General features: G+C 38.3%; 1 protein-coding gene across 1 annotated transcript in view; it reads right to left on the bottom strand.

Annotated features, from left to right (window-relative positions):
• Positions 1–2,273: 2,273 nt before the first annotated feature.
• LOC144976668 (solute carrier family 22 member 4-like) overlaps positions 2,274–12,542 on the bottom strand; it is a 19,522-nt gene continuing 9,253 nt past the window's right edge. Inside the window, exon 2 of the mRNA XM_078920997.1 lies at positions 2,274–3,939. Within this exon, the coding sequence (XP_078777123.1) occupies positions 2,327–3,939 (1,613 nt within the window). The 3' untranslated portion in view covers positions 2,274–2,326. The remainder of the gene's footprint in view (positions 3,940–12,542) is intronic.

Here is a 12,542-nt window from a genome sequence, read left to right as displayed (position 1 = left end):
ATTATTAAGCGTTTTGTTACATGAAGTAGTCAATCAAGGCCTCAAGACGACTAAAATGAAATTTGTCATCAATTATAACGGTTTGCATCCTGAACAAATGCACCAATATTAATAAAGAGGTAGTAGTAGTAGTAGTAGTAGTAGTAGTAGTAGTAGTAGTAGTAGTAGTAGTAGTAGTAGTAGTAGTAGTAGTAGTAGTAGTAGTAGTAGTATAGTAGTAGTATAGTAGTAGTAGTAGTAGTAGTAGTAGTAGTAGTAGTAGTAGTAGTAGTAGTAGTAATAGTAGTAGTAGTAGTAGTAGTAGTAGTAGTAGTAGTAGTAGTAGTAGTAGTAGTAGTAGTAGTAGTAGTAGTAGTAGTAGTAGCAGCAGTAGTAGTAGCGAATAGCTACATCTCCACACTGGAAGTCTCCAGTCAGTCTTTAAATTCGTCACTGCAGTTGAGGACAACCTCGAAACCTGCCGTCAAACTCTTTACAGGGCAGTGTAAGATTATGTGTTCTGCTGTCTCTGGCGTTCCCTGACAGTGGGGACAATCGGCTGACTCCCTAAGACCCCATCGATGCATGTTTGCAGCAGTCCTGCTGTGGCCTGTCAGTAGTCAGATTGAGGCACCCGCTGTTTTCGACTGCCATTCCTTAAAGTCTGGCATAAATTCTAATGGGTCCTTGATTACCCCACCTCCCACGGGCATGGCATTTATCCAATATTCCTTCCAGGCTTCTCCAATTTTGAAGTTTTGCAGTTCTGAGTGGGAGAAGATTTCTAGATTTGAGTCGTGATGTTCTGAGAGATTCATTTATGATGGTTTTTAATAGGGTATTTAGAGTCAGGTCTTTAAGTTGTGGGCAACTTTTGGTTGCCTCTTCTCGCATGAGTTCTGGCGGTGCGATTGCGCTTAATGTTGGGAGCCACGGGATTTGTGTTGTGTTGAGGCATCCTGTTATCATGCGCATGGATTCTCGGAGTTTGATGTCGAGAATTTTCGATGAAGAGGTGAAGGCATTGTATTAGCCAGTAAGTAAAGTATAGTATGATATTTATGGAGATTAAATTAAAGGAAATATTGGCAAAGAATAAAAAAGCTGCAATAACGTATCGATTGATATTAGTTTTTAACTCAATTCCCAAGGTTACACTTTCACTTCCCTCAGCTGCTGGAGGCCCTATTCCTCCAGCTTCAAGCTCTACTCCACCGGCCTCAATCTCTACTGCTCTAGCCTCAATCTCTACGCCTCCAGCCTCAACCTCTACTCCTTCAGCTTCAACCTCTTCTCCTCCAGCCTCAACCTCTATGCCTCTAGTCTCAACCTCTACTCCTTCGGCTTCAACCTCTACTCCTCCAGCATAAACCTCAAAACTACCACAGCCTCCTGCCTCAACTACTCCTCCAGCTTCAACCCCTACTCCTCAACCCTCAGCCTATATTCCTCAAGCCTCACCTTCTACTCCTCCAGCTTTAACCTTTGCTTCTCCAGGCCCAACCTATACTCATCCACCCCCAACCCCTTCTCATCTAGTCTCAGCCTAATTTCCTTCAGTCATAAACTTTACTCCTCAAACATCAACCTCTACTCCTCCAGACTCAACCTCTACTCCTTTTACCTCAACTTCTACCCCTCCAGGCTCAACCCTTACTACTCCTGCTCCAACCTCAATCCCTACTCTTCATTCAAGGCGCAACGGCTACTCCTCCAGCCACCGCGGCCACCCTTGACCACTACCAAATCATTCTGAAGAAAGCCAGCTCCTGCTAGAGACAAGATATAATAAATTCATTGCGACACAGCATTTATTGGATACCAAATTGTCCTCTCCCAATCATCAACCAGAAATTCCTCACTGGTTAAAGAGAAGAAAACGCTGAAAGAAAATGAGCAAAGACTTAAAAATCACATTAGAGCAAGATATTGTGAAAAAGAATTAAGTTTAACAATATTTTTTTAATGAAATATTAAAAAGAGTGGCGGAATGTTTGCTTAAGAGAACTGGACTGAACAAATGTGAGAATACGAAAACCGGGATGCCATCAATAAAAGTATACCTAGCCCAGAATATTAAAGCCCTTGAAATATATTGCGCAAATGAATCTGGCAGGCACTAATGATAAACGGTGATAAAAGATGGGCGAGACAGTTGAAACTATTAATGACAAGAGAAGAGGTCATAGACTTTGACTTTTCTGTCCTAAGATGCGACACTGTATTGAGTGGGGTGTGGGGAGGAGGCGAATTTAAGAAAAGTATAAAAAGGAGAGGGGGTAAAAAGTCACCAAAAAGGTTTGAACATTTTATTCTAACAGCTTCATAGGCATCAGCAAAAAGCGTCCTAGATCTGTTCTGAGTGAACGTCTTGAACAATGTCTGTATAATCAGTGTCCTTGACATCTCTATTGCTGGTTGCACCATCTGACAGATCTTTGTCCCGAGTCTCTGGAATGCGTGTATACATCAAACTGCCTCCTAGAAAGAGAATTACCAAGACAAGATATGACACCCGCATGACCTGAGTACTCGTAACAAGGTACGGGGTTATAGCGGAAGATACTCCAGACAAGAACATCATCCATCCCATAGCTGTGGCACGAACTGTTGTCGGGTAGAGTTCAATCGTACAAGCAACAACCACATACCAAATCAGATTGGAGCAATTTCTTGCAACGATCACGAAAGCCAACCCTCCTATTTCTCTGACATTTCCACTGGCAAAAACATTGAAACACAAGAAGCAGCCAACTGCTATGGCCTCAGTCAGGCATGCGCCAATTCCTGTAGGCCGTCGTCCAAATATATTCGGCATAAACCATGCAAGAATATTTCCAAATAGCTCCGTACTGTACATGATAATATTGTTTATGTATAGATCTCCAGGCAGCATTGAAACTCCGAAACTGCTGGAAAAGTAAAAAAGATTTAATACAAAGAGCACATAACTCAAAATAATTGTATTTTGTCTTGAATCTTTCTTAAAAAGCTGAATTAACAAATGGAAGTTATGTTTATTTTCAACTTTCATAGATTTTGTTTGATTAGCGAGGAAATTTATATCATCGGAGACCTCAACCCTATTCAACTTTGCCATTATTCTAACTGCATTATTAGTTTTCTTTTCTCTCTTATTGATTATCAGCCAGCGTAAGCTTTCCGGGAATACAAGCAATGGTATGAGTAACAAAACAGTAAAACAGCCGTCAATGATATGAATATATCTCCAATCTTTGAATATAATGGCGCACACACTAAATAGAACACACCCTAAAACCCAAACAGGTATACTGGGACTAATGATACGCCATTTTGGAGTGACGAATTCAGTCATATATACATTGGACACACAAAATAGAATCCCACAGGTGAAGCCTACAAAAAATTTCAGGACAGCAAACATTTCCCATGATACAGATGCTAAAGACAAAAAGTTAAAAACTGCTTTGATCAAAGTATTCATTCCCAGCGTACGTTTCCGTCCAAAAGTATCTCCCAGATAACCGCTGACGAAATATCCAAAGGTCATCCCTGACATTTGAATAGAGATAATTGTCGAAACCTTCCAAGCATCGCCACAAATAAGGCCCCATTCTGTAACTATAGTGGACTCTCTTTGGCTAAATTGGACGTTTTTACACGCCTTATAATGATCACAAGAGACAGTGAATGCGGCATCTGGTGTTGTATTATTTCTATTTGCTACATCTACGTTAGTCTTCCATATAGTTGTCATTTCTTGCATGGTTATATTAGTAGCAGTTGTTGGCGCGAGGGTGGTCAAGCTTGTCGTCATGTTGTCCATACATCTCCATCCAGGGTTGTACATCCCAAAGGACATAAAGATCATGGAGAAAGCTGAAGTCATGTAGAGCAAGGATGCATAAGCTGTTAGAAGAGACTGGAAGAGATTGCATCCTCCCAGATGACGTATCAGCTCATCTGTCGTTTGAATATCTGGATCGACGAAAACAAATTGTAGCATTATTGACCAAAACAATGTGTTACCAAAACAATGTGTTACCAAAATAATGTGTTACCAAAATAATCTGTTACCAAAACAATGTGTTACCCACTACTACTTACTACTACTACTACTACTACTACTACTACTACTACTACTACTACTACTACTACTACTACTACTACTACTACTACTACTACTACTACTACTACTACTACTACTACTACTACTACTACTACTACTACTACTACTACTACTACTACTACTACTACTACGAACCGCTTGGAGTCTGGTGTCTCGGAGTTATAGCTCTATATAAGTTTTCAGCATTATTTTTATTATTATTATTACTACTACTAATATTACTAGGACGACGACTGCTACTACTAATATTACTACTAGCACTACAATTTCTACTGTTGCTTCTGCTGCTGCTACTGCCACTGATGAGTATACTAATACCCACATCCCTTGTATTTTGTATTTATTTCCAATTCCATTGTATTTATTTTCCAACAATAGTCCAGACCTTATTTTCTTTCACTTTCTATACTGCATTACACAGTTCCTCCCCTCCTCCCATTCTTTGATTTAATTAATTACGCACCTGTTATAAATTTCTATTGCTCTATTTTAAATCGTACTTCCTCACAAAGTAGCATACAATTTCCTGCCCATCAATGTTTTTGTTTATGCATCTTAACAACGCCACTACCACATTATCTCTTTCGTCTGTAGTGTTTCATTCATCCTGTTTTGTTGATAAAGGGGAAACCCGAAACGTCCATTTTATCTGTTTTCGTATATTAAACTGAAGCTTACATTCAATTTCACTTTGTTATTTATTTATTTATTTATTCATTTATTTATTTATTTATTTCAATTTTGAATATAAAAAAGTACAATTCAAAAAATAATTCTATGTGATGAAACCACGTATCTAAAGAATGCATGGCAATATAAGATTTTCGGCAATTTAAATGACGTATGTTTATAAAAATAATTTAAGAAGTGGCACACATTGTGACACATCAGTAACGTGTCTAAAACCGGTCTCACATCTATTCGGTAACTTGTGTGATCAACTATCTTTATTGTTATTTATTTCGGGAATTCTCAGTGAAAATATTTTGTCCTTAAGTAATTCCTTATGAGCCACTTGGGCTCATTGTAAGACAAATTAAGTTCTTTAGAGCCTTGGAGCCAAGAGTGCAGGAGTTATCCCGATTTCACTAGCGTGAAGCGGACATTTAACGTATGTATTTGATTGAAAACCTTTGCACAGGACAATATTCTATCGTAGATTACTATCCCAGCTTGACAGGTACCCTTTTACACCTGAATGGAGTGAGTGATTGGAGTAAATTTTCTTTCTCCAGGAAAGTGCAAATTGGCCTCGGTCGGATCGAACACAGAACCACTATTTCCAGAGTACAACGCGCTAACCACTCGGCCATCCTGCCTCCTAAGCTTATAGACCCGGAACTTATCCATGTTTCTGTATGGTTGAGCAGACAGATAACAGTTTAAAATTTTAAAAAAAATTCCCTTTGTTCATCCCATAGAGGAAAAATTTCTCGAGGGTCTATTCCAAGGAAGACTGGAATAACCCAGGCGTCAGCCGCAGTGCAGCGTCGCAAATTAAGCAAGGGCGAGGTGACTTGCTCAAGGCCACACATCGCAGTGATTGAACGTGGTACCTTTCGGGTACGAAGCAAAGACCGTACCGCCGAGCCATGCAGACCCTCTATTATCCTCTTGAAAGGACGCTAGTCTGTCAAAGGTTACTTTCATCAGCGAACTGGTACTCATTTGCACCTGGGTAAAGTGAGGTGATTCCAAGAAAAACATTTTAGGATAAGATCGGAGATCACCATAGCCTATGGTTTTGACCCTTGAGCCATCTTTGGGTCATTAAAGGATGCACCCAATATTATTTCCTCTTTCCATTTGTCTTTTTTTCTATGTAGTAAAGCACAGAAATATACAACCTCCATTTCATCCATTTTGATAATGCATTTGCGCAAGCGGCGAGGATGTCCTGGGACAGTCCTGTCCTAGTACTACCCCTTTTGAATATAAGTTTTCTTCAGTGGGACAGGACGAATTCGTCCTGGGACAGCCCTGTCCTAGTGCGGTACCCCTTTTGTAGGACAGGACAAATTCGTCCTGGGACAGTCCTGTCCTAGTGCAGAAGAAGCCCCACAACGGCTCGGAACACGCTATAAGACTCCTTCCGCACTAGGACAAAACTGTCCCAGGACAAATTTGTCCTGTCCCACTGGAGAAAACTTCTATTCAAAAGGGGTTCCGCACTAGGACAGGACTGTCCCGGGACACACCTGCGCGAATGCATTATTTTTTAAAATTTTTTTATAAGATTCAAAAGTTTATTTGTAGGCAATTGTCAATATAACTCATACAAGAATATAATATTTTCATCAACAAATCAAGTAAATAAAATCAATAATAAAGCAAGGCAAACAATGATAGTAATAATGATAATAATAAGTAATAATAATAATAATAATAATAATAATAATAATAATAATAATAATATAATAATAATAATAATAATAATTATAATAATAATAATAATAATAATAATAATAATAATAATAATAATAAATAATAATAATAATAAATAATAATAATAATAATAATAATTGTAATGGTGATAATAATAATGTAAAATCTTCTAATTAATAGATTAGTTATTTAATAGTTTGGATTATTTAATAATTTAAAAAATAAGTCCTTGGTACAACTCTAATAATTCACATTTTATGAATCAACATAAGATACGACATGACGATAATGATTTTTTACACTGTACAATGAGATTTGTTTACATAAGATTTATATAATCATGAAATATTCTTATAGCAAGAGTAATATTATTGCTGCTGCTACTACTACTACATACAACACTACTACTACTACAACACTACACTACTACCACTACCACTACACTACTACATACTACTACTACTACTACAACAACAACTACACACTACTACTACTACTACTACTACTACTACTACTACTACTACTACTACTACTACTACTACTACTACTACTACCACTACTACTAGTAATGGATGAAATAGAGGTTGCATATTTCTGTGCTTTACTACGTGGAAAAAAAAGACAAATTGAAAGAGAAAACAATATTGGGTGCATCCTTTAATGACCCAAAGATTGCTCAAGTGTCAATTCCGTAGACGCTATGGTGATCTCCGATCTTATCTTAAAATGACTTTCTTGGAATCACCTCATTTTATCCAGGTGCAAATGAGTACCAGTTCGCTGATGAAAGTAATCTTTGACGGACTAGCATCATTCAAGAGGATAATAGAAAGTCAGCATGGCTCGGTGGTACGGTCTTTGCTTCGTACCCGAAAGGCATCAGTTCGATCACCCGCTGATGCGCTGTGTTGCCTTGAGTAAGTCACCTCGCCTAGCACAATTTAGGCGCTGCACTGCGGCTAACGCCTGGGTTATACCTCGCCCTAGCTCAATTTGCGGCGCTGCATTGCGGCTGACGCCTGGGTTATTCCAATCTTCCCTTGGAATAGACCCTCGAGAAAAATTTCCCCTATGGGATGAAAAAGGGAATTTTATTTTTTAAAATTTTAAACTGTTATCTGTCTGCTCAACGCTACAGCAACATGGATAAGTTCCGGATTTAAAAGCTTAGGAGGCAAGATGGCCCATGGTTAGCGCGTTGTACTCTGGACTCAGAGGTTCTGTGTTCGATTCCGACCGAAGCAAATTTGTACTTTCTAGAGTAAGAAAATTTACTCCATTCAGGTGTAAAAGGGTATCTGTCAAGCTGAGATAGTAATCTGCGATAGACTAGCGTCCTGTTCAAAGGTTTTCACACAAATACGTTAATTGTCCGCTTCACGCTATTGAAACCGGAATAACTCCTGCACCATTGGCTACAAGGCTCTAAAGGAGTTAATTTGTCTTACAATGAGTCCAAGTGGCTCAGAAGGACTAACTTAAAAATATTTTCATTGAAAATTCCCGAAATAAATAACAATAAAGATAATTGATCCCACAAGGTACCGAATAGATGTGCGACCGGTTTTAGACACGTTACTGCTGTGTCACAAAGTGTGACACTTCTTAAATTATATTAATAAACATACATTTTTAAATTGCCGAAAATGTTTATGTTGCTATACCTTCTGTACGTGGTTTCATAGAATTATTTTTTGAATTGTTCTTGCTTTTTAATATTCAGAATTGAATAAATCATAACTGTGAAATTGAATGTAAGCTTCAGTTTAATATACGAAAACAGATAAAATGGACGTTTCAGGTTTCCCCTTCATCAACAACACATGATGAATTAAAAACTACAGACGAATGAGATAATGTGGTTGTGGCGTTGTTAAGATGCATAAACAAAAACATTGATGGGCAGGAAATTGTATGCTACTTTGTGAGGAAGCGCGAATTAAAACAGAGCAATAGAAATTTATAAAAGGTGCGTACTTAATTTTTGTCAAAAGAGGGGAGGCGGGTAGGAACTGTGTAATGCAGTATAGAAGACAGTGAACTAAAATAAAGTGTGGACTATTGTTGGAAAATAAATACGAAATGTAAGGGATGTAGGTATTAATATATTAGTGGCATTAGCAGCAGCAGAAGCAACAGTAGAAATAGTAGTAGTAGTAGTAGTAGTAGTAGTAGTAGTAGTAGTAGTAGTAGTAGTAGTAGTAGTAGTAGTAGTAGTAGTAGTAGTAGTAGCAGTAGTAGTAGGGATGCAGAAAATAAAGACAGGCATTTCAATTTTGACACTGGCACCGCCAAGTCTGGGACTTTTTTTGTCCTAGTGCGGAAGTCTGCTATATTTTTCTACTATCACAAACGATATGAACACGGGACTGGGACAGTCCTGTCCCGTTGATTTTGTAGCATTTCACAACGGCTTGGGACACAATGGGACTGTTTTGTCCCGTCCCAATAGGTGCGGAAGATTTCTCTAAATTCTATATGTTACATATTTGGGACAGGAATGTCCCAGGACAGTCCTGTCCTAGTGCGGAAGAGGGTTAACTGATTTGTCCCGTCCCAAACGGTGCGGTGGGTTTCTCTTTATTATATATGTTACAGATTTGGGAAAGGGTACCCCCCCCCCCCTAAGCGATCGAGACTGAAAGTAAACACTTTCTTGATGCAATGATAAAAAACCCATCGTGGTTTGCCATTGTGCCGCAGGCTATCCAGTATATTATTCTTTGTGTTTAATTGATCTATGATATGACGTTTGCGTCACAGTAGTAATAAACGTTTACAGCCACCCCCCCCCCCCCTCGCATTTATGGCTCGTCATCTGAAAGAATAGCACCAGTTGCCCGTCACCTGCCACCGAGCTTTATTCTTAGGGTTGTTATAAATGACGTGCTCTGTGTATTTCGCCCATTTTTATCGAATAGATCTACTGAACACATCCTGCACTTCGGATCTTGGTTGTCACTTTCACCCAATGTCTCGTCAAATCAGTAATCATTTGCTATGATATTAATTTGTGTGGAATGTTACGATCTAGTCCTTGAAAAAAGCCCTTTTACACAGATTTTCCCACCATAAACAGGTATCAAATGAGTACTTGGCCGTTACCAGCGTTGTCTCTGTCGGGGAAGAATGTAATATCGCCTAACAGTCTTTTGCTCCATTTTAAGTGTTGTTGTTGGCTCGGGAGCTCTTGTATAGTGCCTTGAGCAATTTAAGTGGGCATTGCTTTATAAAAACGCAAGAATTCTTTTTTTTTACGATTCGTCTTTCTAATTTTGTCTCTGAGCGGCGAAAAATGTGAATCTTGGACAGCTTTTCCTCACCTCACTCAGGCGTAAGACCTGGCCTGTTACAGCATTGTATCACTGTCAAAATTTTTTTAATTAATTGCACCTCACAGGTCTTGTTCTACATGTTAAACGTTGTCGTTGGCTTGGGCCAATATAAAGATATTTAAGCACAATTAGTGGGCATTGCGCTAGCAAAAACAAAAACATTACTGGAAAAGCTCATTTAGTTTAGTTGAATCAAGCTTAAAATTTCAATTGTCACAAGATATGAATGCTAATCGGAATATTCTCATTTTAGGCCACATCTGCCAGACACTGACAAATGGCTTTCATTTCATTTTTGCCCGATTATTTTAAACATCGAATTAACATGATTTTCGATGATTCCCTAATTGCCAAATTGTGATTAAGCGAAAGATTTGTGAAAACTCTCGTATTTGATGATTTGGACAATTTTTGATTATTCCATTGTTGAAGTTTTATAAAACTATGGGAAAAATATTTGTTAAAAGAAAGACGATATGCCAATGTATGATGTACAGCGGTTTATAACTTATGCAAATTTGTGTTGGTGAAGCGAGAAACGTTGAGAAAAACATTTTATCTTGTTTGCGCTTTCCTGTGTGTTATGGACATATGTTACAAAAGGCTATCAGCCAGTGATATTGAAATTATCAAAGGACAACACACTTGATGACGTTATAATATATTGATGCTGTGCGTTTATCCAAAACACTTAAAACATGTCGACAGCCGGGTATAAGGTAGCGACACAGAGAACTGCGTGTAACCTTAAGGGGCGGTTTGGGTCTAATTATTAGGAAAATCCTTCAAAAATTTGATTTTGAGATTTTGGTGGAAAATGATATTGTATTATCTTAGAAATAATATAATTGAAGTCCAAATTCTTAAAGTAGACTATAAAGGCACGAAATACAAGGTCGAAAATGGTACAGGTAGTAAGAAATGTGTGAAAAATGGGAAGCCATTTTGCTATTTTCTCAATATGTCATTTTTCTAAGGGTATGGGAAACTGTGTCAAACGTTTCTCAGAATCTATTCAATGAATTGTCTGAAAATTTCCACAGTTATCACAGAGATAATGAATTATGTCACCATAGAGAGATTTTTTTGATAAGATTGTGAATTTTGCATTATAATCCTAAATCTGAATTTTTTACATCAATTTTGTCATAACATTTTGATTCTCAACTTTGTAATGATCTAATAAAAATTCCTTAAGCTAAAGCCGTAAAATCTCTCTATGGTGACACACTATGGTACAATTTTGACAAGAGGGAAGAATATGGAGGTCATTCCTTCATTAGTTTTTGTGGAACGTTTGCCACAAGATTGTTATATTTTTTATGTCAGACCCCCAAATTAGATCGCAAAATGGGTATGAACACAGATAATTAAAATTTTCACCATAAACGTTGTTTTTTAACCTATATTGATGATACAGAATGATTAAAACCGCCCAATATAGGTTATTAATTTTTTTTTAGAAAAGACCCAAACCGCCCCTTAAAACGTTTATATTCTCATTAAAACAATTTAGTGATGACTACTCATAAAAATGGTTAATTGAAAACAATAACGGGAGCGGAATGACGTCAAAAATAAACCACTGTTTTAAAATTGTGACCATATTCCAGAATGTGTTATCTAGTCATGAGCCTTTGGTTTATAACGCCCCCTTTTCGTTTTTATAAAGGGAGAAAACAAGATGAACAACAATTATGTTATGGTGAAAAAAACAAACAAAACAAGAAAAGCTTTCCCTGTTTGAATTGAGTCTGCCTACGATTTATTGGTCTTTTTTTCATTACGTTTTTCATAGTTTTGTCTACTCTGACGATTTACCCAAAAGAGCTAACGTGTCCTTCTGTTGTCAATTTGGATTTTTAAAAGTAGTGCATCTCGAAGGAGTTGCCCAAAAGAAAGAGAAACGCAACAGTCTTCCGAGGAAGCTGACGGGATCAACTTGGGGCGCAAACACGCGCTCTTGAGGACATCCGCCTAGGCACTATGCTATTCCACCGCGGAGTATTGCGCTCCAGTGTGGGGGTAGAAGCAGAAACGTTGAGAAGTTAGATGTTAAACTTCGCAAGTCAATGCACATAGTGTCAGGAACGCTGGCAACAACGCCTAGAGAATGGGACCCGATAATGGCAGCAAGCCAGCCCTCCGATGTCCGAAGGGAAACGATTATGGTAAACTGGCTCAAAAAGATCAAAGAGAGAGAGAGAGAGATAATGAGGATACCCCTCTGAAGCGCATTATGGACGGTGCCCCCGTTTCGAGCCAAAATATGTCCCGGCAACCCTTGTACGCAGCTTCCCTGACTACCAACAGAGATGCACATACGAGATGGAAGTCGGTATGGACGAATGCAATCCCTCGAGGGGACATACACTCCTCTAAACTTGGTGAAAACTTGCCTGAGACATTAAAGAGTACATGATGGACACGCAACGTGGAGCACCACCGTATTTATTAACGATTGTATTATGACACAGCAGAGCATAATCGATTCCGTGAAAAAAGCCCTTTACTCACATTCTCCCACCATAAACAGGTGTCAAATGAGTACCTGGCCGTTACCAACGTTGTCTCTGTGGGGGGAAAATGTAATATCGCCTAACAAAAGTCTTGTCTTGTGCTACATTTTAAGTTTTGCTATTGTCTTGGGACCTTTTTTATAGTTCCTTGATCACATTAAGTAAATATTTCTTTATACAAACGCATGAATTCTTTTTTTCTTTTCTATTCCT

Source organism: Berghia stephanieae, chromosome 7 (genome assembly GCF_034508935.2).
Source record: "Berghia stephanieae isolate SIO BIC M18660-M18661 chromosome 7, UCSD_Bste_1.3, whole genome shotgun sequence".
Classification (NCBI taxonomy): Eukaryota; Metazoa; Mollusca; class Gastropoda; order Nudibranchia; family Aeolidiidae; genus Berghia; species Berghia stephanieae.
This window is presented reverse-complemented; position numbering and strand designations above follow the sequence as displayed.